Source organism: Podarcis raffonei, chromosome 1, assembly GCF_027172205.1.
Source record: "Podarcis raffonei isolate rPodRaf1 chromosome 1, rPodRaf1.pri, whole genome shotgun sequence".
NCBI classification, from domain to species: domain Eukaryota; kingdom Metazoa; phylum Chordata; class Lepidosauria; order Squamata; family Lacertidae; genus Podarcis; species Podarcis raffonei.
In genome coordinates this window covers 21,443,662-21,469,667 of record NC_070602.1, presented here as the reverse complement: position 1 = coordinate 21,469,667, position 26,006 = coordinate 21,443,662, and the positions used below count along the sequence as shown (strand labels likewise).

General features: G+C 43.2%; 1 protein-coding gene across 1 annotated transcript in view; it reads left to right on the top strand.

Moving 5' to 3' along the window:
* Positions 1-9,036: 9,036 nt before the first annotated feature.
* LOC128407562 (cytochrome P450 2C19-like) overlaps positions 9,037-26,006 on the top strand; it is a 39,368-nt gene continuing 22,398 nt past the window's right edge. The window contains exons 1-9 of the mRNA XM_053376070.1: positions 9,037-9,230; positions 10,776-10,938; positions 11,772-11,921; positions 14,865-15,025; positions 16,598-16,774; positions 17,133-17,274; positions 18,157-18,344; positions 18,805-18,946; positions 19,288-19,720. Of these exons, the coding sequence (XP_053232045.1) occupies positions 9,048-9,230; positions 10,776-10,938; positions 11,772-11,921; positions 14,865-15,025; positions 16,598-16,774; positions 17,133-17,274; positions 18,157-18,344; positions 18,805-18,946; positions 19,288-19,469 (1,488 nt within the window). The 5' untranslated portion in view covers positions 9,037-9,047 and the 3' untranslated portion in view covers positions 19,470-19,720. The remainder of the gene's footprint in view (positions 9,231-10,775; positions 10,939-11,771; positions 11,922-14,864; positions 15,026-16,597; positions 16,775-17,132; positions 17,275-18,156; positions 18,345-18,804; positions 18,947-19,287; positions 19,721-26,006) is intronic.

The window sequence follows — 26,006 nt, the reverse complement described above, 5'->3', positions numbered from 1 at the left end:
TCCTCCCCATTTGCAGTTCCCAGCAACATTTGAGGCAATTCCTAACTGTGTAGTGCATCAATGACAGCTCCATAATAAAATCCAGAGTCAGGCCACTGGGATTTAAATATCTTGCTTTTCTAATGAAGCCTTAGATTAGCAGTACCCGGAGGTCCAGCGGTCTGCCAACCCCGTGGCCAGAAGGGAAAAACAATTCCAGAGACTTCTTGGTCGGAGAAAAGAGATTTATTGAGATCTGCGCAGAGGCAGCCAGTGGAGTCCTCTCCAAAGACTGGCTACAACGATACAAGTAAACAAGCATTTTTATACCTGAGAGCATGTCCATCTCCCCAATTCCCTCCAATCAGCTGGCAAGGTTAAGCTTATTTCCTTATATGGCATATGGCTATATGGTTAGCTAAACGCCCCTCCTTGCCTTGTTCGTGTGTTCTTCTCTTGCGTTACTGCATTAGAGAGCATGTGCAGAAAGCAGCTCCTGGTTTGCAGAGTGCAAGCAATTGCAAACAGGAAGCAGCTCCTGGCTTGCAGAGCTAAAACAATTGCAAACAGGAAGCAGCTCCTGGCCTGCAGAGCTAAAGCAATTGTGGTTTTTGTTAGCTGCTTAACCACAACTGCAGAAATTAACTTAGGTGCAGATATTATTGAGTTTAACCCTATCTTCTCCCTTCACTCCCTCGTCTTCTTTTGGGACAACCTATCTCCTAGGTTCGTCCTGGTCTCTCGGGTTTATAATCCTGGGGAAGATCAATAAGGGCCATGATTTTTTTTTGCATCACACCTTGTAAGCATTGCACGAAGCAGGGTATACAGAGGCAAAGAAGCAGAAGGATTAATAGCGGCCCTGCTAATAATACCACAATATGCCTGAGCCAACTGCCATGAGGCAGCCAGGAATATACCCAACCCCATGGATCACCTCCTGTAGTCTTCAGCGGATTTCCAGCTATCATTGTTTCCATGTGGTCAATGGTGGCTGAAATGCTCACATTATTATCTGGGACATATTTGTTTTATTGCTGAAGGGCCCACTGATATTCGTATTCTATCAGCTGCCTTGCTTCTTGGGAGGTTGTGTCCCACCTCCCTAAGGAGGAGCCTATTACCTTAACCAATTTTCCCACCTGTCCTTGTGGATGCTTAATACTCTCATGATTTCCTCCCAACATACTGTATCCGAAAGGGGCTTCTCCCTCTACATATATTAACATACACCCACAGGAATATATATCCACCCTTGCAGAGGCCTGACACACGGAGTGACCATATCAAAGAGTTCTGGCCCCAATATCAAAAGTCCTGGCGGTGCCTTAGAATTTGCTGGGGAAAAAAGTCTCTATGTTGGGGACGCTGCCCGCGGGCGTCCCTCCCATCCACTTGTCCAGCCGTGCGTAGAAGTGTCAGCGTCCGGAGTGACACGAGCAGGGCGGTCGTCTGGCGCTCTTCTGGAGATGGTTAGCTTCAGAGGATCATCAGGATTTGGTGTAACTGTCCAATTTAAAATAGCCTTCTTCACTTGAGTGTGGTGGACCCAAGGGGTGATGTCAGCAACTTTAACAGCAGTGGGCCTGGGTCCACCTGTTAAGAAAGAGAGAAAATCTCGGGAGAGTGACTGCACATAATTATCAAACTGCACATCTCGACTAGCATGGGGGGGGTTATCATTCGGACACTCCTGAGCTCAATTTGGACAGCTGGTTCTTTAGAGTTCTGTTCATTCTCTCAACTTTTCCAGAACTCTGAGGCCTATATGCCGTGTGTAATTTCCAAGTGATCTGCAATGCCTTGGCCAGCTCTTGCAAAACTGAGTGGACAAAGGCTGGTCCATTGTCAGATCCTATTGACCTAGGTAGTCCATAGCGGGGAATGATCTCCCGTAACAGGCACCTGGTTACCTCGGACGCCCTCTCAGTTCTGGTAGGCCAAGCTTCAACCCATCCTGTATACGTGCAGACCACCACAAGCAGGTAGCGGTATAGTCCACAGCGGGGCAATTCAGTGAAATCCACAACAAGGTCTTCCATGGGTGCAGTTCCAATATGCTGGATCCCCGGGGGAGCCAAGGGTCCGGTTCTGGGGTTATTCTTTTGACATAGCAGGCACTTCCTGGAAATCTGGGCTGCCAGTTGATAAAGGTGGGCTATGTAGAAGCACTGCTTCAGCTGCCTGGTTGCAGCATCTGGTCCCATGTGGGTGGACTCATGATATCTTTAAGTTATCTGCCGGGACAGGGACTCTGGGATCCATATTCTGTCATCAGGAATAAGGTACCATTCTTCTTCGGACAATGTCAGCTCCTGAGCATCTGCAGTGTCCCTTTCCTGCTTGGTGTATATTGGCTTGTCATCGGTGCTCAAGATCCTTCCAGGGACCAGTGCTCCAATAACCGATGCTGGGGCCGGTTCCCGGGCTGCTTCCTTGGCCACTCTGTCTGCCAGTCGATTTCCCCTGGCCACTTCTCCTGGTCCAGTCTTGTGTCCATAACAGTGTATCACTGCTACTGCCTCGGGTTCCCAGACTGCGTCCAGGAGGCGCAATAATGCTTGCGGGTGCGCCACCTGACTGCCTTTGGAGGTAAGCAAACCTCTCTCTTTCCACAAGGCCCCGTGGGCATGTAAGGTTAGGAATGCATACTTGGAGTCAGTATAAATGTTTATCTTCTGCCCCTTTGCCAAGCACAAGGTCTTCCAAGGCTACCACTGCATAGCCTGCCTTCCGCTGCCCAGCCTCAACAAAGCTGCTTCCATCCACAAACCACAAAGGCCAATGGGGGTCTGCTTCATCTTTAAGGTCAGGCCTGCTAGAATATACTTTGTCCATAACCTCAATGCAATCGTGTGCTGGCTCCTCACCTTCTCCTACCGGCAACAGGGTAGCTGGGTTGAGGGCGGTGGTAACCTGGAACTTCAAACACGGGTGCAGCAATAACATTTGACATTTTCTCATTTTAGCCTGGGAGAGAAAATAGGTACCCTTCATGTCAAGCAAAGCTGGGACTGCATGCGGGGTCACACAAATGGTGTCTTGGCCAAAGGTGAATTTGTCTGCTTTGTTTAGTAGGGTGGCTACTGCCACAACTGCTCTCATACACGGCGGTAAACCTTGCTCTGTAGGCGTCAGGCGCTCAGATAGGTATGCCACCGGCTGTTGCCAGCTTCCCAATTTTTGGCACAAAACCCCTTTCGCCGTCCCTTGGTCCTCATCCACGAATAGAGTAAAGGGTTTCTCAGGATTTGGGATGCCAAGCGCTGGTGCTTGCTGCAGTGCCCTCTTCAAATCCACGAAGGCTTGCTGTTGTTCTGTGCTCCAAACAAAGGGGTCTCTCTCAGTTCCTCTGGTTGACTCATGTAGAGGCTTGGCAATGATGCTGTAATTAGGTATCCATATCCTACAAAATCCTGCAGACCCCAGAAAGCCACGGAGTTCCCGGCGGTTCTTTGGTTCTGGTATCAGGATAATAGCCTGCTTCCTTTCTTCACTGGTAACAAAGGGGTGTTTCACTGTGATTGGCATTGCCTCAAGATCCTATGTTGGAGCAGTCGCTCTAGATGCACCCACACTCCTTCAGCCGCCCTTCGTGGGATGGGATACTTATTTACTGCAACAGGATTGACAAATGGCTTGGGCTTCACGATTATTGGTGGGATATTCTTTGCCATTCCTAGGGGGTTGCCTTCAGCCCATACCGCGGGGTTCACTTGTTCCAGAATACTGGTGGGGATGGGTCCCTCCTCTTCTTTTACCATCATGAGGCACCAGTACTCCCTCAGGGGTGCCTCCACAACCAGTTCCCCAAGTGACATAGTGGACATTGTGGCTTCTCCCGATGGCTTAAAGGTAATTTGGGCTTGCAACTTTACCAACAAATCTCTTCCTAATAATAGAATAGGGCATTCTCTCTTCCAGTGCCCTTCCTGTCGGCAGATGGCGCACTGATTCCTCCCCAGGCGGCTTCGCCCTCCTCCCCGGGCACTTCCTCTTTCCTGAGGGGTGGGTGTGGTAGCCTGTAATGCCATCAACTTCTTTGTTTGATACTTCTCCTTTTTTCTCTGGGCCTCCTCATCTCTCTGATTGTAAGTGGTTTGAGCTAACTCCAACATCCATTCCAGCCCATGGCCGATGAACCCCTCAGGCTTCTGGATTTTTTCTTTCGGCGAATATCGGACGCTGCCTGAGCTACAAAGGCAGCCTTTATAATGGGGCGTTGGCAATATCATCTGGGTTCTCCTCAAAGGTAGGGTTCTAATTTCTCCAATTGCACACATCAGCACTTGAAAAAGGCACATGTTGGACTGTATAAGTGCGTGGTGGTGCTTCCCCACCCTGTCCTGGGGGGGGGGGGCCTGGTGGGTCATACACTCTGCGTAGAGGCATGATTGCAGTCCCACCCTTTTTCTGTGCCTTATGGGACTTATAGAGGGACGCCCTGGTTGCTGCTTCTATCCATTCCTTCTGCCATTTCTTCCCTTGTGTTGGGAACATCCTGCTGCTGCCAACAAATGGGAACTAACATCCACTTCTTCCGCATAGGGTTGTACATACTGTTGCAACCTCAACGTCTGATACTGAGTCCACCTTTTTCCTTTCTTTGCTAACTCAATTAGTCCCTTCATAAACTCCTCATCATCCTCTTCCTCTTCGCTCTCTAATTCATCAACCTTGGAGGGTTCAGGCTGAGGGCCGGCTCCTCCCTGGTCCTGGGGCCCTGGGCCCAGGGGATTCACTAGAGGGGCAGTTGGTGGAGCATAGGGTGGCGGCGGTTTAACGACTTCCCCCTCTTCTCCTTCCGGGTCTGGTATCACCGGGGGCCTTTCTGACTTCCCTGCCGGTCGGACTGCACATATTGTATTTTGTGGGGCGTCGCCTCGGCAGGCTTTCAGCCACGGTGGATTCTTTTCTACATTGGTTTTCCAGGTAGAAATATAGGGGATCTGGTCTGGGTGACGTCCAAGATATTTTGATATAGTGGGTTGATTAGTTGCAAATTAAAACTGCCCTCCGATGGCCAATTAGTTCCTTGGGTGGGCCAATCAACCTCACATAATGTCCTCATCCTCTCTCTTCTCAATTTGAACCCCCAATCATCATGCTTCGTAGCTGCTTTCCAATTATTCAAGAAACATTGCAAAGGGGTACATTTACTACCTCCAGACCCCATTTTCTAACAGGAATACTCCGCTCCTATACCAGGTTTTATACACACACACTGCTCTCACTGCAGACCGTGGCTTGGATGAGCTCGCGCTGCCAAGAACCGCACGGACCTACACACGCTTGGCCAAGGGGAACGCTAAGCCCCGACCTCTCATACACTCATCCTTCCACTGGAGTATCCTTATACCACATACAACACACAACACACACCCAAGCCCCCCCTTTCTTTCTTTTTTTTCCCCTTTCCTCCTATCCCGTCCCTGTCTGGCGGCACCTTATTGCCACTTTTTCTTTTCCCCTTTTCCCATCCCTGTCTAGCGGCACCTTATTGCCACTTTTCCTTTTCCCCTTTTCCTAACTGGCGGCACTCTACTGCTCACAACCAGTTTTCCCTTTGTCCCTTTTCTGGCGGCACTCTACTGCTCACAGCCAGACCCTTTCCTGGCGGCACTCTACTGCTCACGGCCAGGTGAGGTTGATCAAGCCTCTTACCACGCCCTTTCCCTTTAGGGCTTACCTGTTCCGCTGCGGACCCCTCCTTCGGCCGTCCTCTTTTCTCCCCCGACCAGGTTTCTCGGCTCAGGCACGGCGTGGCGATCTCCCCCTACGAACTGGCAGGGTGCGCGCTGGAGATTGCGAGCGCTAGTCCTGGTTGCTCACCCGGTCGAGTCTGGCCCCTCGGTCCACCTTTCGTGGGGTGGGGACCCATCCCGGACGAGCCCCCAAAATGAAGCCTTAGATTAGCAGTACCCGGAGGTCCAGCGGTCCGCCAACCCCGTGGCCAGAAGGGAAAAACAATTCCAGAGACTTCTTGGTCAGAGAAAAGAGATTTATTGAGATCTGCGCAGAGGCAGCCAGTGGAGTCCTCTCCAAAGACTGGCTACAACGATACAAGTAAACAAGCATTTTTATACCTGAGAGCATGTCCATCTCCCCAATTCCCTCCAATCAGCTGGCAAGGTTAAGCTTATTTCCTTATATGGCATATGGCTATATGGTTAGCTAAACGCCCCTCCTTGCCTTGTTCGTGTGTTCTTCTCTTGCGTTACTGCATTAGAGAGCATGTGCAGAAAGCAGCTCCCGGTTTGCAGAGTGCAAGCAATTGCAAACAGGAAGCAGCTCCTGGCTTGCAGAGCTAAAACAATTGCAAACAGGAAGCAGCTCCTGGCCTGCAGAGCTAAAGCAATTGTGGTTTTTGTTAGCTGCTTAACCACAACTGCAGAAATTAACTTAGGTGCAGATATTATTGAGTTTAACCCTATCTTCTCCCTTCACTAACACATTGCTTTAAAAAATCCCTCCACCTTAAAAACACAGACATTCACAACAAATTACTAATAAAATCTCATGATTAAATTTATGGCACATGACTGCAGTTCTGTGCATGGTTGGGAGTAAGCACCATTGAACACAGTGCTGCGTATTTCTGCTGTATAGGTTCTATTTTTAAAACACGTTTGGTTTTAGCAAATGACATCCAGACAGCAGAAACACAACCTTTTACTTTTAATTAGCAATGCAAACAACTTTTTGTTATTTATTTTTGGAATTTTACAACAAAATCAAACAGCCCCGTCTCCCCACCTCCCCTATGAATCCTCCCCCTTCCTCACATGCCCCCAAACCTCTGTATTCCTCCCTAGCCCCAATTGCCCTTAATCCTCTTCCCCTCCCCAACCCACAGCATTTGTATTTGTTTGTATGATCAGTGGCAAACCTGTACTTTCACTACTGATTCCCCTGACACATCTAATCTAAGGATGACCTGCTGCTTATGATGTAAATCCAGAACTTACAGACATTTATAGACCACGTCCACACAGGATTAAAGTGTAGTATTTTGTCTCAAACTGCCCCACTGAACAAGCTTATGAGAGCCAGTGTGGTGTAGTGGTTAAGAGCGGTAGTCACGTAATCTGGGGAACCGGGTTCGTGTCTCCGCTCCTCCACATGCAGCTGCTGGGTGACCTTGGGCCAGTCACACTTCTTTGAAGTCTCTCAGCCCCACTCACCTCACAGAGTGTTTGTTGTGGGGGAGGAAGGGAAAGGAGAATGTTAGCCGCTTTGAGACTCCTGAAGGGGAATGAAAGGCGGGATATCAAATCCAAACTCTTCTTCTTCTTATATTAGCTGACGAAAACCCTCTCCCATGCCCACACTTTTAAGCAGTTTGCCATTGCTTCTTTTTATCTAAGTTGTATATAAAAATAGGAGGAGGTCTGTGGCAATTTAAAGACTTAACTGTATTTATTTGTAAAGGGAGTAAGATTTGCTAGGGCATACTTTCTCAGATGCAGAATGGGTGGCAACAACAACAACATAGTATTAATATTATTAATAATGTACAGTGGTACCTCAGGTTAAGTACTTAATTCGTTCTGGAGGTCCGTTCTTAACCTGAAACTGTTCCTAACCTGAAGAATCACTTTAGCTAATGGGGCCTCCTGCTGTTGCCGGGTCGTCGGAGCACGATTTCTGTTCTCATCCTGAAGCAAACTTCTTAACCCGAGGTAATATTTCTGGGTTAGCGGAGTGTGTAACCTGAAGCGTCTGTAACCCAAGGTACCACTGTACAGTGCTTTTTCTGGAGGAACGCAGGGGTACGCATACCCCTAAACATTTTGTGAATCTAACGGGAGAAGAAACTAAAAAAATTAAAATATTTAATTTCTTCTGAGCGTTGTGAATCGGCAGTTCTGTTGCTACCTCTGATGGCAGCCTTTGGTCCATTTACTGCATTTATTTTTCCCAATTTGAACCATAAAATGGTGATTTTCTTGAGTCAAAATGAGAGTACACCTACACCATACTGCTTCATATTGATATTTTAGATTGCTGTAACCTGCCATGGGACCTTATGGTGCAAAGCAGGGAAGAATTCAACATACAGTGGTACCTCGGGTTAAGAACTTAATTCGTTCTGGAGGTCCGTTCTTAACCTGAAACTGTTCTTAACCTGAGGTACCACTTTACCTAACTGGGCCTCTCACTGCCGCCACGCGATTTCTGTTCAGTATAGTGTAGGTGTGTCTATCTTGGTGTGTCCTGTCCACATTAGTGGGTAGTGCTAGATGGGATTGTTGGGGGAAAGCAAATAAACATCCTTCTCCTGAACCGCTAGCTAATGCATGTATTACTTTAAACCACACAAGAGCACTGTTTGTGTAGCAAGCAAGGCAGCATTTGCTCGTAGTCTTTTTCTAAGTTAACTCCACCTGTAAAAGCATTTTGTTGTTCTCTCCTGATAAGATGCCTGCTATTGCTCTCTCTTTTTATCTCTACTCATCCTGTAAATCGTTCTTGCCAAGATAATTTTGTTCCTGCATGAATAAAGCTGTAGAAATCCAGAAACTGTGTGTAAACTTCTCAGTCTAATTCACCCAAGCTGCAAGTTCTCCTAACAGGGATGTATTTGTGCTAAGGCTGAGCTCCATTATGGACCTGCCTTCAAGTTTATTTCAATTTTATTTCACATTTGTGGGCATCTGAGGTGCAAGAAACCTCCAACCAAGCACTCAGAGTATACAAGAAGCTCTCCTGAGGGACCTGGTCCTGAAAGCACCTTAGAAGCAGAACCATTTGCCTCAAGGCTACATTACAATGTTTGGCAGAAAAAAACCTGACCGCTGGTTGTCTTACATCACAGACCTTGTGCTCAGTAATGCCGTTATCATTGCCTTACTAATCAATGAAGAAAAAGGATACAGACTGAAGTTCAGAGAAGTTCATTTCTTGATTATACAACCTGATCTACTTAATGGCTAATCTCATTTACTCAGAGAAACCTAGAATTCCTATTGGTGAAAATCCATGTATATGTGACCTCCTCAGAGTATATAAAATTGGAAAGCAAATTAATTCATCTAGAGTCATTTCAGTCACTGTTAGCTGGTGTCATGGAGCCTCTAGGGACAGTGACCATTTTGATGATCATATGTATCTCTTGCCTTGTTTTCCTTGCAGTCAGGAGCAGAACGCCAGAGAATGCAAAGCAGCTGCCACCTGGCCCACCTCCACTGCCCATCGTAGGGAACGCTCTGCAGCTGAAGACCAACAACCTGGCCCAGGTTCTCCAGGAGGTAAGCCAAAGATGAGCACCTTCTTCAACAGCTGTCTGTTGATGACCGTTACCTGTTTGCAAGCCTCTTTCCGTCTGACTCTTTTGGAAGGGGACTATCCATTGTCAGTTTGTTTATTTATAGATGGTACCATCTGTGTGCAGGCCACATTTGCAGAGTATAAGGCAACAGACTCTGCACTTTGACAGAGGAGAAGCAAAAGAGGGAGGGGAGGCATCCAGACCAGAGGAAAAGAATAGCAGAATCGCTGTGATTTCAGTGGCACGGACTTGTGCTTGGCTACATTGGCAGGGATGGGGAGCAGGGACTTGTCCCAAAGGATCCACAGAAAAGAGGTGGACTTTGAGCAGGTCCCACAACTCCACAAAGGGGGTTGATTTATTGCATTTTATTGTTTTATCCTTAAAATAAAAGGCATAAAGCCCCCTTCTGAGTAACGAACTTTAAAAAGCAATAGTGCAATTTTCATACTATATTAGAGACAGGGGGCGGGGCGGGTCCAATTCTCCCTCCGCACATGGATGGTTTGGGCATTTTTGCCCTCTGAACATTCTTAGCCTCTGCTGGACAGTGGGGAGTTCATAGTCTTCTTGTATTTCGAAAAGCTGCTCCTTTATTTCCCCCAGAATGTGCTTGGTTGGAAGGTACTTTAAGAATTCCCTTAGAAAAATAAGTGTGAGGGAGACATAACAGAGCAGTATAATCATATTCACGGTATAGAGAAAGTAGACGGGAGAACACTTTTACCCCCCTCTCATAATGCCATACCCTCCAACATTTCTCCAGTGAAAATAGGGATATCCCATTCCATAATGATAATTTTACTATAGCCCACACACCTTACTGGGTTGCCCCAGCCACTCTGGACAGCTTCCAACATATATAAAAACGTAATGAAAACATTAGAAATTAAACAAAAAAACACTTCCCTATTCAGGATTGCCTTCAGAGGGGGTCAGATAACTCTATACCCTCCAACATTTCTCCAATGAAAATAGGGACAGCCTAAGGACATTCTGTGATCAAACTGGGATGGCTTCTCTAAATCAGGGATGTCCCTGGAAAATAGGGACACTTGAAGGGTCTGTAATGCTAAAACTTGGAGTCTTCAATTAAAGCTGAGTGTTGGAAGATTTACAACACACGCAAGATAGTAGTTCCTCATACAGTGCATATTGAAACTGTGGAATTCACTGTGGAATTTTGTTAAGACAAAATTCATTGAAGATAAAGCTACCCATAGCTGCTAGTGATGATGCTGAACCTCCACCAGTTCCAGGGACCTGCAGGAGGGGAGCGTGCTATTGCACTCAGGTCTTGTTTTTAAGCTTCCCAGAAGAACTGTGTTGGCCACTGTGATAACAGTTGTGGACTAGTTGGCCTTCGGCCTGATCTAGCTGCAGAACTCTTCTGTATGTTATTAAGAGTCAGTGGTTCAGATCCCCATAGTGAGTCTGGGGGCAGCGGGGCTCTACATCAGCTATATGACTCTCTCCTAATCCGCAAACCCACCTAGATGTGTGTCCTTCTCTATCTTTTTTCCAGTTTGGTGAGAAGTATGGCTCTGTGTTCACAGTGTATTTTGGAACAGAACGGGTTGTGGTGCTGCATGGCTATGATGCAGTGAAAGAAGCACTGATCGACCGTGGAGATGAATTTGCTGCCAGGGGAAGCCTGCCATTAGCTGATGATGTCAGCAAGGGATTAGGTATTTTATGCTGGTTGACCAATGGAGGGGGGGCACAGGAAAATCCCTCTATTCATGAAAATAAAGCAAGAAAGGTTGCAAAGACAAGTCATTGCATCTTGAGATAAACATTCCTAATTAATGTTCCCACTGGACAGTAGCAATAGATAATTAGCAGCCTTTTAATGACATAGCTATATATATGCTGGAGCAGCTAGCTCCGCCTCTGGTTTAGAGCAAGCACCAAAAATTAAAGAAGGATTGAATGAGTCTCTAGCCTTTAAAAATAATGGTCTGGGGTAATTCTGGTGTGGGCAGTAAGTGTTTCAAAGTTACTGCAAACTATCTATAAATTTGTTATCAAGAAAACAAATAAATACAAATCAACACATTGCACTTAAACAACTAGCAATGTAGTCCAGTTTTCTTTAAGTTCTTTCTGGTTAATATAGTCCAAGAACTATTGCTTCTTAATTATACTGGCAGCTTCAGAGAGAGACCCAGACTCCAAGAGATGAATTATCAGTTAACATAAATATCAAATCATTGAAACCTCTTTTTAAGCTTTAACTGCAAAAATGGACATTCTGCAAATGCAAACCTCCACTACGTTTCATACACAACACACACAAACATAGCATTTTATGCACATTAAACACATATATTTTACAGTAAGGGCATGTATCAGAAGACTGGCCAGCTACTGATTATGGAATAAGGAGGCACCAAAGTACCAAGTCTCCAGGTGGTCTGGAGCCAAGAATAAGAGCCTCCTGCTCTTCCAACCTGCTTCTTCTGCTCTCCCTTTCGGTCCATCCATCTCCTTCATGCCCATTTGCTCTTCTGCTTTCCAGGAATTATATTCAGCAATGGGGAGATGTGGAAGCAGCTCCGACGTTTTATCCTTACCACCCTGCGCAACTTTGGCATGGGAAAGAAAAGTATTGAGGAGAGGATCCAGGAGGAAGCTCAGTTCCTGCTAGAAAAGTTCCAGGACACGCAGGGTGGGTAGCCACTGCCCTTCATCGACATAGGCTTATCAAGCAGCCCCCTTAAACATCACAACAGATTCTGGGGTATATTACAACAGATTATTAACCACCACCTGGTCCTAGGTCACTGAGGGCTTCATACACACCAGTAATGCACTGAACTTACCTTGTCAATGTACTGGCAAACAATGCATAGCTTTCAGCAGGGGTGTAATATGCTGACACAGACCAGTTCCATCTAAAGCCCGGCTGCTGCTTCTCTATCAACTGCAAGAGTGCTCCGCAGATATTGTTGAATTCCACCTGCTTTCAGCCCCAACAGTCAACAGTGGTCCAGAAGTTAGAGTCTAGCAGCATCTGAAGTGCTTTAGATTCCCTAGTTTTAGTCTAGACTTCACCAAGGCCTGCACCACTGTGGTCACTCTTTCCTATCTAAGGATATATTGGCTGAAGCTGGAAGAAAGCACCTTGGAAAGTCCTTGGAAGAAACCACTCATAGCCACTGAAGATGCCCGTGCCTCCAGAATTGTTGTGAGAAAGGCAGCTCCCTGTCTGACCACTGAGGCCAGGAGCCAGGAAATGACAACTCAGAAATTCCAGACTAGATTATTGCCTAAAACCTGTGAAAGAAGCAGTCGATTCAAAGCACCGCGCCACTCACCCCACGTCGCTCTGGATCCCCAACACAGGGTTTCCCCGCGAGTAGGGGAGGCGCAAGAGGTGCCAGCCGAATCCCAAGTTCACAGGCTTCTCCCGCCTGTGATTTCTATGGGTCTCCGCCTTCGCCGTGGCGGTTAGACCCTGCTTTTCACGGAGCAAGTTCCTCCCGATCGGAGGAGCTCCGCAATTGCCAGAGGCGCCAACCCGGAAGTCCTATGTTATGTCCTTAATCACTGTGATAAAAATGAATGTATTGCCAAGAATTTTGTTTTTGTTTCAAACACTGCAAATTTTGGATAAAATGGATTGTTTCAAGAAGTGGCAGAGAGATATTTCTAGATTCGTCTGGCAGGGCAAGAAACCCAGAATAAAATTTAAAATACTAACTGATGCAAAAGAAAGAGGTGGATTTGCCCTGCCAGACCTTAAACTTTACTATGAATCAGCCGCATTTTGCTGGCTGAGAGAATGGCTGCTTCTTGAAAACACAGACATTTTGGACTTGGAAGGTTTCAACAATGTATTTGGGTGGCATGCATATTTGTGGTATGATAAGGTCAAAGCACATAAAGCATTTAAAAACCATATTGTCAGGAAAGCATTGTTTAATGTTTGGACAAGATATAAAGACTTGCTTGAAAATAAAACCCCAAGGTGGTTGTCACCGATGGAAGCGAAGGCTCAGAAAAAGCTCAATATGGAGGCCAAATGGCCGAAATATTGGGAAATTTTGGAACAAGAGGGAGACAAATTGAAATCGCAGAGCTTTGAGAAACTAAAAGACAAAGTGCGAGATTGGCTTCATTATTATCAAATAATGGAGGCTTACAATTTGGACAAGAAAATTGGCTTCCAGGTGGAAAAATCAAAATTGGAAACAGAACTGTTAGATCCCAAAACTAAGATTTTATCAAGAATGTATAACTTGCTGTTGAAATGGAACACTCAGGATGAAACGGTGAAATCTGCTATGATTAAATGGGCACAAGATGTTGGACATAACATCATGTTGGCTGACTGGGAACAGTTATGGACCACAGGTATGAAATTTACGGCATGTAATGCCTTAAGAGAGAATATTATGAAAATGATATACAGGTGGTACAAGACACCAGTCAAGCTTGCAAAAATATATCATTTGCCTGATAACAAATGTTGGAAATGTAAAGAGATTGTTGGTCCATTCTTTCATCTTTGGTGGACGTGCCCAAGGATTAAGGTGTGGGAGTCATGCAGAGCCATACCAGAGGCTTCTAATATTGCAGGGCCCCCTGACCTCGTGACCAGCACTCCAAGCTTTACAATGTATTGGAATGTATTGACTTTTAATGGAGTTGTGTTTCCTCTGGGCAGTGATGACCCTATATGGTGATGGGTGGGTAAAAGCCATGACGGGATGTAGGTAACGTGAGACACTGGCAAACGGCCATGCGACAGGAGAGAGGAGAGAACAAAGGGTAATAAAAAATACCGGACAGGAGAGAAGTCGAAGGAGCTGCCCTCCATCCATGAAAATACTGCTGTCTCACTGTGTCTTTTTTCTATGCTGTGCACCATTTGTGACGGCTGGCTCCGACATTAAGGCTTTCTGGGAGATGATCTATAATGAAATAAAGAAGGTATTTAAATATACCTTTTTGAAGAAACCAGAGGCCTTTCTCCTGGGCATGGTTGGCCAATTGGTGCTAAAGAAGGACAGAACTTTCTTTATGTACGCTACAGCAGCAGCAAGAATACTCATCGCAAAGTATTGGAAGACACAAGATTTACCCACCAAGGAAGAATGGCAGATGAAGGTGATGGACTACATGGAATTGCCGGAAATGACTGTCAGAATCCGAGACCAGGGAGAAGAATCGGTAGAAGAAGGTTGGAAGAAGTTTAAAGACTACCTACAGAAACATTGCAAAATTAAGGAATTTTAGAAGGATGCTGGAATGAAGTTATGTGGTGTTAGCAGTAATGTTATAAAGGAGTATGTAAATATGGTTGTTAACAGGTGAGAATGTAAAGGCACAACATATTAAGATAAATGATTAAGATAAAAACAAAGATGGAAAGGATTTGCTGAATTATCTAATTGAACTAGAATACAAAAAAGGGAGGTGTGAGGAAGTCAAGGAAACAAGTAAATGAAAGATAAGTTATGGAAAAATTGATTTGTTTTTAATTTTTAATTTTTCAGTTTTTTGTAATTTTTTGTTTTATTATTTTCTTTCTTATGTTTGTAATTTCTTGAAATGTTAATAAATATTATTATAAAAAAAATAAATTATTTTTTTCTTGTTCTTCCAGAGAAGCCCTTGGATCCAACCTTCTCACTCAGTTGCGCCATCTCCAATGTCATTTGTGCAATTATCTTTGGGAAACGATACGATTATAATGACAAGAAGTTGCTATCCATGCTAAGCTTAGTAAATGAAAACTTTCAGGTTTTTAGCTCTCCTTGGGGACAGGTAGGTGCCATCTGGTTAAATGCATTCTTTTCCACAAAGTCTAAAGTTTACTTGCATGTGGAATATTTATTTTATGTAGATACTGCCTCTGGGTGTGGCCACTTTCCTGCTGTTTAAATATCTTTCTTCATGGCCCATACTGCCTCTGCCTCTTAATATTTCTGTTAATGTCCTAGTTGCAGGCTTGCCACAGGTAACTGGTTAGCCACTGTGACAGCACGATGGGCCACTGGCCTGATTCAATAGGCTCTTCTTATGTTCTTATGTTTTTAATGTGGAGATCCAGTCAAGGCACACAATGCACCTGGGTCTAGTAACCAAGGTTTGACTTAACAGCAGCCCAGTGGAGTAGGAAGTAAAGCTTAACCAGTAAAACCCACAGGCTCAAGTTTATAACTGGAACTAATCACTTGGGATGTATATACACTGCCATTGCCTCTGCATCCAGTGTGCTTCCACTACTGGTTTGAGAAGGTGTGAATACATGATCAAAACAAAAAAAAAAATTTCCTTCCAGTAGCACCTTAAAGACCAACTAAGTTAGTTCTTGGTATGAGCTTTCGTGTGCATGCACACTTCTTCAGATATCTGAAGAAGTGTGCATGCACACGAAAGCTCATACCAAGAACTAACTTAGTTGGTCTTTAAGGTGCTACTGGAAGGAAAAAAATTTTTTTGTTTTGACTATGGCAGACCAACACGGCTACCTATCTGTAACTGAATACATGATGTTAGCCACAATCCATATCTATCCTGCCTTGCTACATTTTTAGCCAGCGATGTGTACACAGCCTGGTTTCATCAGGAGGAGCAGATGGGACTAAATTCAGAGATATGTATGTAACCCCATAGCTCAGCTTTACACCATTTGGCTTATTTATATAGGGTCCCAGAGTCAATTCCTAGTAGCATCCCTAGTTAGGAATGGGACTCCTGAATGATACCCAGCAGAGCAGCTCCATAGGCAGTACTGACCTTGAGAGAACAATGGTCTCATTCAGTATATAACTTTTAACATGTGGAGGTTTTTTTTTGGGGGGGGGGGTAATTGGGTTGTTGTTCTTATTTTGATTATGCATTTTGTGGTTTTATATTTTGATTTTAGTCTGTGAACCGCCCTGAGACCTGTGGGTATAAATTCAATAAATGATAATAATAAAATAATAATAATAATATAAGACAGCTTCCTACCCAGCTGTTGCGGTTTTGGCAGCGGGGGTGGGGGGAATGTTGCATGATTTTTCAGATTTTTCTAAAGGTACACATAGGTGAAATTAAAAAAAAAAAATCTGAATATGACCTCAACAAACATTAGGTAGAGGGTAGGAAAGCACTAATTGAGGGGAAGGGAAGATAATACAATGCAGTACACTCAATGAAGCACCACCCAGTAATGCAGATGGGGAACATCTACATAGATTTGGGAGGCATTGGTAGTGAAAATGCTGGTGTGTGGACCACAGAGTTGAAATGCACACAAGGCAACAGTGGCCAATGTTATACTGAAGCCCGAGTGTGGACAAACCCTGACTGAGGTTGGTGCCAACGGGTCTTTTGTGGTGTTTCTTCTAGCTCTACAACATCTTTCCTTCTTTGATGAAATGCATCCCTGGGCCCCACCGCAAACTGCTGAAAAACAACTTGGCACTCAGAGAGTTTGTTTTGGAGGAGGTTGAAGAACACAAGCCCACTCTGGACCCCAGCTCACCTCGGGATTTTATCGACTGCTTCCTTATGAAAATGGATCAGGTAATCATGAAAACTCACAGAACTCTCCACGTGGGTTCTCCTGCCACTCCTGAAGCTTCCCAACCAGCAGACTTCCATCCAGCTTCTTGTGGGGAATGCCAAGGCAAGAGATTCCTGCTCACACCCCATTGGAGTAGATTCATTTCCCATTGCTGACTTCTTCCTCCAGTAAGTGGGAAGTTCTTTCTAATGATTAGCCCTCTGGGCAAGGAATGTCCAGAGGAACGAGCTATAAAAAGACTTGAGATAAGATGTGTCTTGGGAAGGGAGCTGGTCCCAGTGGCACAGTTAAATTCTTGTTATGTTGTACTCAGAACAATTGAGTTGACTCCACTGACTGTGTTGTGTGTTTCTGCAGGAAAAAGGTAATAGTGCATCCCATTTCACCATTGAAAACTTGACCATAAGCACAGTTGACTTGTTTGGGGCTGGAACAGAGACCAGCAGCACCACAATGCGATACGGGTTCCTGATCCTCCTCAAATACCCAGAGATACAAGGTAAAACAGATACGTTATTAGTACTTATTATTCTAGTTCTTTCCCAGATTTATGTGTCACAGGTCCAAGAGGTGGTTGTTCTGCCACTTTCCCCAGGAAAACCCACTGTTCATCGCTGAATGTTAATCATTGCTGACTGACATCAGCAGTAGACAGAAGGCTTTCCTGGAGACAACAGTGGGGGTGGACAAAATGCTCAGATCCGTGCCTAGTAACCACAGACCCGTGCCTAGAAATCCCAGCAAAAACAGCAGTGTGGATGAGCTCTTATAGCTGACCAAATTGCAAACCCTAGGATTTATATGCAAACAGTAACAACTTGAATTTGGCTCAGTATTGTACTGGCAGCCAGTGCAGATCCTTTAGACCAAGCATGTCCAAAGTCCATTTTGGGGACCTAATCCGGCCTGCTGCCCCAGTGGCAGTTTATTTCCTGGGGTAGAATCCTAAAAAAAAGTCCATGACTTTGGTTGGCCCTTTGGTCGGCCCCTTTACTTCATCCAATCTGGCCCTCTTTGAAAAACGTTTGGACACCACTGCTTTAGACAAAGGCACAACACAAGGGCCAGGGGCCAAAGGGCCCTCAGGAAGGATCAGAATCACTGCAGGACAGTGCCTCCAATAGGAATCTCTCTAAGCTGGACCATCACTTACTCCTGTAACATCCCTAAAGCTTTTGTCCCGCTGGGCTCCTGTTTACAGATGGATTGCTGAAGGTGAGCTACAATAACTTGCCTGTGGTGACGAGTTAGTAGAAAGTTGGAATCAGAAAACAATTGAAAGCTCCAAAATGTGCAGGGCCTTGCAACCATTCCCACTGAGTTTCAATTTCTTCTGTAATGTTTCCTGCACTGGTGTTAAACCTCATTCTTCCCATTACAGAGAAAGTGCATGAAGAAATTGACCGAGTTATTGGTCGATCACGAAGTCCTTGCATGGCAGATCGTGGGGAAATGCCTTACACAGATGCTGTCATCCATGAGATCCAGAGGTTCATCTCTCTTGTCCCACTGAGCGCTCCACATGCAGTACTAAAAGACACACCGTTCAGACAATATGTCATTCCAAAGGTCAGCTCTTTTCAAGGCTCTAAGTAGTAATAGGAGGCTGCTAGCCATGATGGCTATATTCTACCTCCATGGTGAGAGGCGGCATGCTTCTGAATACCAGTGGGTGGAAACCACAGGAATTGAGAGTGCTGTCTTGTTTAGATTATGTTGATGGGCTTCCCATGGGCGTTTGGTTGGACACCATGAAAACAGGATGCTGGACCAGATGGGGCCACTGGACTCATGCAGCAGAGCTTTTCTTCTCTTCTTATGTACAAGCAAGGGAAGTAGTTTAGCTCAACTCCTAAAGCGTAGCTGGGCATCTTGAAGCCTGGGCTTCATTTGAAACACCCTATTGCCTTCTGAAGCTGCTCCATTCTTCTTCTGTATCAACAAAGTACCTTCCTTCCTGTTAGTGCCTTCCCACACCATTCCTTTGGGTGTCATGGCCATCCAGTCCATTTCTTTGCACTCTCTGCAGGGCACTACCATATATCCTATTCTGACGTCTGTGCTACATGACAGCAAAGAATTTCCAAACCCCAAAGAATTTGACCCAGGACATTTCTTGCACAAAGATGGCACCTTCAGGAACAGCGACTATTTCATGCCTTTCTCAGCAGGTAAGAGCTCTGCCTCCTCAGTTGGCTGCAGTCTTGGCCAGCTCAGGTCTTTCCTGTCTCCCTAATCAGCTGGTGTCGGGGCAATGAGGGGGAACCTCCTTCCTCCTGCAGCCTAAACAGGAAGGGCTGCCAGTTTGTGAGGGAGGTGCAGAGGCTTCTGGGTCCATCAGAACTCCTTGTACCTTTCCTGTGGCCAGCTGAAACAAAAGAAATGGTGGAAAGAGTGACTCTCCCAGGAGCTGTTCTGGAGCAGCACCTTTGCTCCTTTGGCATGATTGTTATTTTCTCTGTAACAGCCAAAGTGGTTGTTATGCATCTTACACTTTGAGTTTCCTTTGCAGGGAAGCGGATATGTGCGGGGGAAGGTCTGGCCCGTATGGAGATCTTCTTGTTCTTGACCACCATATTACAGAACTTCACTCTGAAGTCCATCATTGACCCCAAGGACATCGATCTGACACCGGTGTTGAGTGGCATAAGCAACTTCCCTCGGCCCTATCAGCTCTGCATTGTCCCTCGATGAAAAGCCTGCCTCAGGAGGGCTGCACATGTGGAAAAGTTGCAGCCTGGCAAATCTTTGTTCAAAAAATCCGTAACAAAATATCTCCTCATGTGTGGAGTCTTATCTTTTTACCTGACTAGTTGTGGAACTGTTACTTTGGGGATCTTGCTAGAGACTATTGCACATAGTAGACATTTTTTTAAAAAATTCATCTCTTTATTGATTAAAAAAATTGCATGTCTATACAGACATTATGTACTATCTCTTAACCGGTAAAAAAAGAAAATTATATAAAATAGAAAATTTATAATAAAAAATAAAGAAGTAACAAAGATCAGAAACAAAGAAATCAAAAAAAGAAGACAGAGTTATTTACATAGTAAAAGTACTCGTCGGCACGATCCTTCCCATCCTTCTCATTATACTCTTTGATATAACATTCTTTTTTACACAGGTTTACCTTGTATAATATCATTTCTTTCTGTTTTGTATAGATTCCTTTGATTTATTTCTTTACAAATATCACTCAATTTCTGCTAATATGGAGTTATTTGTACAATAAAGTTTTACATAATTCTTAAATATTATCCGTTCTCTAGTTGTTTTTTGTTTTGATATTCCTCTAACTGATCCCGTCAGTTTTGCTAATTGTAGATATTCTAACATGAGCATCCCTCTCATGCCAATCTGTAATCCACTTACTTTGTGGGTGGTAAAATAAGGAAGGTCATTTCACTGACTATTCTCCAAGGGAGGACTGAAAATCTCCAGGAGGAGTTGGAGAGGGAGAACTTTCAAAGAATTGTCAGAATTTCTTTCCTCTCAGCCTTCCTTCAACCCTGTTCCCATTCAGTGTAACAGAAAAATGTTTCCCTAGTACAAATTCAGAGGCAGCATGGGCAAAATTGGTGAGGGGAAGTCCACCTATGAAGTTAACCAAGGAAGAATGGTCTTCCTCTTCTGTCTTCAGAATTTTTGTTTTGGGTTTCTCCACCCTCTCAATTATGCTCCTATTCAAAGTAATGAAGTAATGTTTCTCCATTGCACTGAATGGAAGGGGCAAGAGGAAGGAACTTGTCTCTGATTTGCATTTTAATTCAAACTGGAGAAGAATTCGGGACTTGAAATGAATGTCCTCTGTCCCTTTGAAACTCCTGAAAGTCTTCTCCAAACCAAAGTTTGGAGAAGTGTGCTGGTTTCACTAGCATAGAAAACTACTGCTCCACTTCTTCTGGAGAATAAGAGCACATCCAGATGTATGTATTTTTTTACCTGTTTGTGAAATGGAATGGCTTTATAGATGTCCTTCACCCTCCCAGAGCTAAATAAATAATACTATGACAAACTGAAAACTGTCACTTGTAATGATTATGCAAGTACAGCAATTTTATTATTTTATTCAGCATCCTGTTCTCCCTGTGGCCAACCAGATGCCTATGAGAAGCCCTCAAGGAGCAACTGAGTACTACAGTGCTCTCCTCCCCATTTGCAGTTCCCAGCAACATTTGCGGCCATTCCTTTTTTTATATATATAAATATTTATTCAATTTTTCCAATTTTATACAAACACAAAAAGAAAAAGAAAAAGAAAAATATTAAAAACAAATCAATTTCAATATCAATTTTTCAATAACATGTTTCTTTGACTTCCTCATACCTCCCCTTCTTGTTTTCTAGTTCAAATTGTTAATCCAGCAAATCCTAATCTCTTAACATTCCTTTTAACTAACACCTTTTTTTCCAATCAACTTTTTTTTAAAAATTTTATAACTTAAACAATATTAATCCCAGCTAGAGACCACATAAATTCAATCCAGCATCTTTCAAAGTTCATTAATTTTGCAATATTTCTGTAAATAGTCCTTAAATTTCTTCCAATCTTCTTCTGCCGACTCTTCTCCCTGGTCGCTGATTCTGCCGGTCATTTCTGCCAGTCCCATACAGTCAATCAACTTCATCTGCCATTCTTCCAGAGTGGGTAGATCTTGCGTCTTCCAGTGCTTTGCTATAAGTATTCTTGCTGCCGTTGTAGCATACATAAAGAAAGTTCTGTCCTTCTTTGGCACCAAATGGCCGACTATGCCCAAGAGAAAGGCCTCTGGTTTCTTCAAGAAGGTATACTTAAATACCTTTTTCATTTCATTATAAATCATTTCCCAGAAAGCCTTAATCTTTGGGCACGTCCACCAAAGGTGAAAGAATGTACCTTCAGTCTCTTTACATTTCCAACATTTATTATCAGGCAAATGATATATTTTTGCAAGCTTGACTGGTGTCATGTACCACCTGTATATCATTTTCATAATATTCTCTCTTAAGGCATTACATGCCGTAAATTTCATACCGGTGGTCCATAACTATTCCCAGTCAGCAAACATAATGTTATGTCCAACATCTTGTGCCCATTTAATCATAGCTGACCTAACCGTTTCATCCTGTGTATTCCATTTCAGCAGCAAGTTATACATTTTTGACATAATCTTAGTTTTAGGTTCTAGCACTTCTGTTTCTAGTTTAGATTTTTCCACCTGGAAGCCAATTTTCTTGTCCAAATTGTAAGCCTCCATTATCTGAAAATAATGAAGCCAGTCTCGCACTTTGTTTTTTAGTTTCTCAAAGCTCTGCAATTTCAATCTGTCTCCTTCTTGTTCCAAAATTTCCCAATATTTAGGCCATTTGGCCTCCATATTGAGCTTTTTCTGGGCTTTCGCTTCCATTGGTGACAACCACCTTGGGGTCTTATTTTCCAATAAATCCTTATATATGATCCAGACATTAAACAAAGATCTCCTAACAATGTGATTTTTAAATGCTTTATGTGCTTTAACCTTGTCATACCACAAATATGCATGCCATCCAAAAACGTTGTTAAAACCTTCTAAGTCCAAAATGTGTGTGTTTTCGAGAAGCAGCCAGTCTTTCAACCAGCAGAATGCTGCTGATTCATAGTAAAGTTTGAAGTCTGGCAGGGCAAAACCACCCCTTTCTTTTGCATCAGTTAAAATCTTATATTTTATCCTGGGCTTCTTGCCCTGCCAGACAAATTTAGAAATGTCTTTCTGCCACTTCTTAAAACAATCCATCTTGTCCACAATTTGCAATGTTTGAAACAAAAATAACATTTTAGGCAATACATTCATCTTTATAGCTGCAATTCGACCTATCAAGGAAAGCTTCAAATTTGACCATATTTCAATATCTTTTTTCACTTCTAACCAGCATTTCTCATAATTATTTTTAAATAAATTCCCATTTTTAGCTGTCATATTAATCCCCAAATATTTCACTTTCTTCACCACAGTCAAACCTGTTTCATTCTGAAATTTCTCTTTTTCAAACAATGTCAAATTTTTCTCTAAAACCTTAGTTTTGGACTTGTTCAGTTTAAATCCTGCCACCTGACCAAATTCTTGAATTAATTCTAAAACTCTTTTGGTACTAGATTCTGGCTCCTGTAACGTCAAAACTAGGTCATCTGCAAATGCTCTCAATTTATACTGTTTGGCTCCGACCTGTATGCCTTTAACCAACCGGTCCCTTCTAGTCATATTCAGCAAAACCTCCAGGACTGATATAAAAAGTAAAGGGGAAATTGGGCACCCTTGTCGTGTCCCTTTTTCTATCTTAAATTGTTCCGTAACCACATTATTTACAATTAATTTAGCCTTTTGTTCAGAGTATATTGCACTTATACCATTTTCAAAACCTTGGCCTACCCCCATACCCTGTAAGTTCTTTTTCATAAAACTCCAAGAAATGTTGTCAAAGGCTTTCTCCACGTCCACAAATATCAAAACAGCTTTAGTATTTATGTTCACATCTAACTTTTCCAAGATGTCAATTACATTCCTCAAGTTATCAGATATATGTCTTCCCGGCAGAAAGCCCGCTTGGTCCTTATGTATCTCTTCAATCAATACTCTTTTCAATCTCTTGGCCAAAATATCAGCAAAAATTTTGTAATTCACATTTAATAAGGATATGGGACGGTAGTTTTTAAGTTGAGCCTTTTCAGTCTCTGTTTTCGGTATAAGTGTAATGTAGGCCTCTTTCCACGATTCTGGTGCCCTTTTCCCTTCCAAGATCTCATTGGAGACTTCCTTCGGAGGTTGAATTATCCAGTCCTTCAAAGATCTATAGTATCTGGAAGTCAATCCATCCGGTCCCGGAGATTTGCCCAATTGCATATTTAAAATGGTGCCTTCTATCTCCTGATCTGTTATTTTACAGTTCAACAGTATTTTACTTTCCTGTGAAATTTTTTGTAATCCATTTGTTTTCAAAAATCCATCGATGTCCCTTTCATCCTGTGGCCCTTGTGCATATAATTGCTTGAAGTACTTCTGGAAACAATTTCTGATCTCATTTGGATTGTTTATGTCTTTTCCTTCTACTTCCAGGTTTGTAATTGTATTTAATTTTTGTCTTTTTTTCAGTTGCCAAGCCAGTAATTTCCCACATTTGTCCGCCGATTCAAATGTCCTGTCTCATTTGTTTAATTTTCCATTCTATTTCCTGATTCATCAATTCCATATATTGCGTTTGATAGATCTTTATTTCTCTCAGAATCTCTTGTGACTTCGGCTTAGCTCTCAATTTTTTCTCACCTTCTTTAATTTTCTCCAAAATTGTATCTTTTTTTCTCATTTTGCCTTCTCTTTTTTAATGCATTCTGTTGTATCAAAAACCCTCTCATCACAGCTTTACTTGCATCCCAAATTACTCCTTTTTCCACATTTGTTGGCAAATTTAATTCAAAATAGTCTCTTAAAGTCTTTTGGGCCTTGTTGTATACTTCTTCATCTCTAAATAAGGTGTCATTCATCCTCCATCTGAAGGTGCCGGTTGTTATTTGCTTCATCTCCATCTTTACAGCATTATGGTCAGAGCAAGTTTTAGGGCAGATCTCCACTTTTTTTTATCTTTGGTGCCATTCCTCTAGTAATCCAAATTTGGTCAATTCTGGTCCATGTCATCTTGGCTTCAGAGAAAAATGTTCCCTCTCTCTCCAGAGGGTTCTTAGTTCTCCAAATATCAATCAAGTCCATGTTGTCAGTCATTTCAAATAAGGTTTTTGGTAGTCTACCATCTTTGGTGACTACCTGTTTTTGCGCCTTGTCCATATTAGTAGATACAACTCCATTCATGTCCCCCATCAGGATTATATTGTAGTCCATAAAGTCCATAAGAGTCTCATGCAACTTCTTGAAAAATTCCGACTTTCCCTCATTTGGTGCATAAACGCCAACTATCAAAAATTTCTCTCCTTGAAACTGAATTTCAATTGCCAAATACCTTCCTTGTTCATCTTTGAGGATAAATTTCGGTAAAAATTTCTCCTTTGCATATATCACCACTCCTCTCTTTTTAACTTTGTCAGACGAAATAAACTCTTGCCCTAATCTTTTATTGACAAGTATTTTCCTGTGTAGTCTCGTTACATGTGTTTCCTGTAAACAAATCAAGTCCAATTGTTCTTTTTTTAATATATGGAAAACACCTTTTCTCTTTCTAGGGGAATTCAGTCCATTACAATTCCAACTTAGAAGTTGCAGAGACATGATTAGTTAATTAATTTTCCCTCCCACTGCACCAAGTTGTTGTTCTTCTTCTGTCGGTGGCTTGTCTCTCCCTGGGCCGTGGCGTCTAGATAATAGATTTGCTATCTCCAAAAGTCCTTTTCCTGATACCGATGGGTCCTCACCAGATTCCACTTCCTTCTGTAGGTTCTCTTCGTGGTCTTTCAGAAACTTGTCCTTGTCGTTTACTGTCCTTATTCTTATTTTCTTTCCTCTATATTTAAAAGACAGACCTTGGGGGAATTCCCACCTGAAGATTATTTTGTTTTTTCTCAACAAGCCAGCCAGATCTCTGTAGTAGGCCCTTACCTCCAAAATATGTTTAGGTATATCTTTGAAGATTTCCACAAAGGTGTCCTCAATTTCCAAGGTTCTTTGATAATGTAAGTTCAAAATTTTATCTCTTTCTTCCTTTGTTTTTAAAGTAATCAATCTCTTGCTTTGTTCTTTCCTTGTCTTCTGCCAAGTCTAAAAGCACTCACTATCTTAAATTCTTCTTCCCCCAGGTCCTTTTGCCAAAATTGTGTCAATTCCTTTGTGAGAAATTCTGCCAGATTGTCTTTCTCACTTTCTGGCACGCCTCTGATTCTTAAATTCCTCTCCTTTCTTTGTAGAACTATCATAGACAGTGTCAAGTCATGCTCTTCTAACTTTTTATATACCGGTGGAATCTTTTCCTGAGCAGCAGTTGCAATTTCCTTAGCCTCTTCAGCCAACTTTCTAGTTGAGGCCGATTCCTCCAGTAGTTTTTCAATAGACTGTGTATTGGAGTTCACCTTTTTTCCTAATTCATTGATACTTGAAGTATTCAAATCAATTTTTGCTGAAGCCTCAGCTACTTGTCTATTTGTCTCTTCCACCTTATTAGCCAATTTCTCCAAAGTTGCATCAATCTTGCCCAACGCTTGGGCCAAAAGGTCATCAGTTGACATAACTTTTGGTTTTACCTGTGGGGCAGCAGCTCCTACTGTGCCTGCTG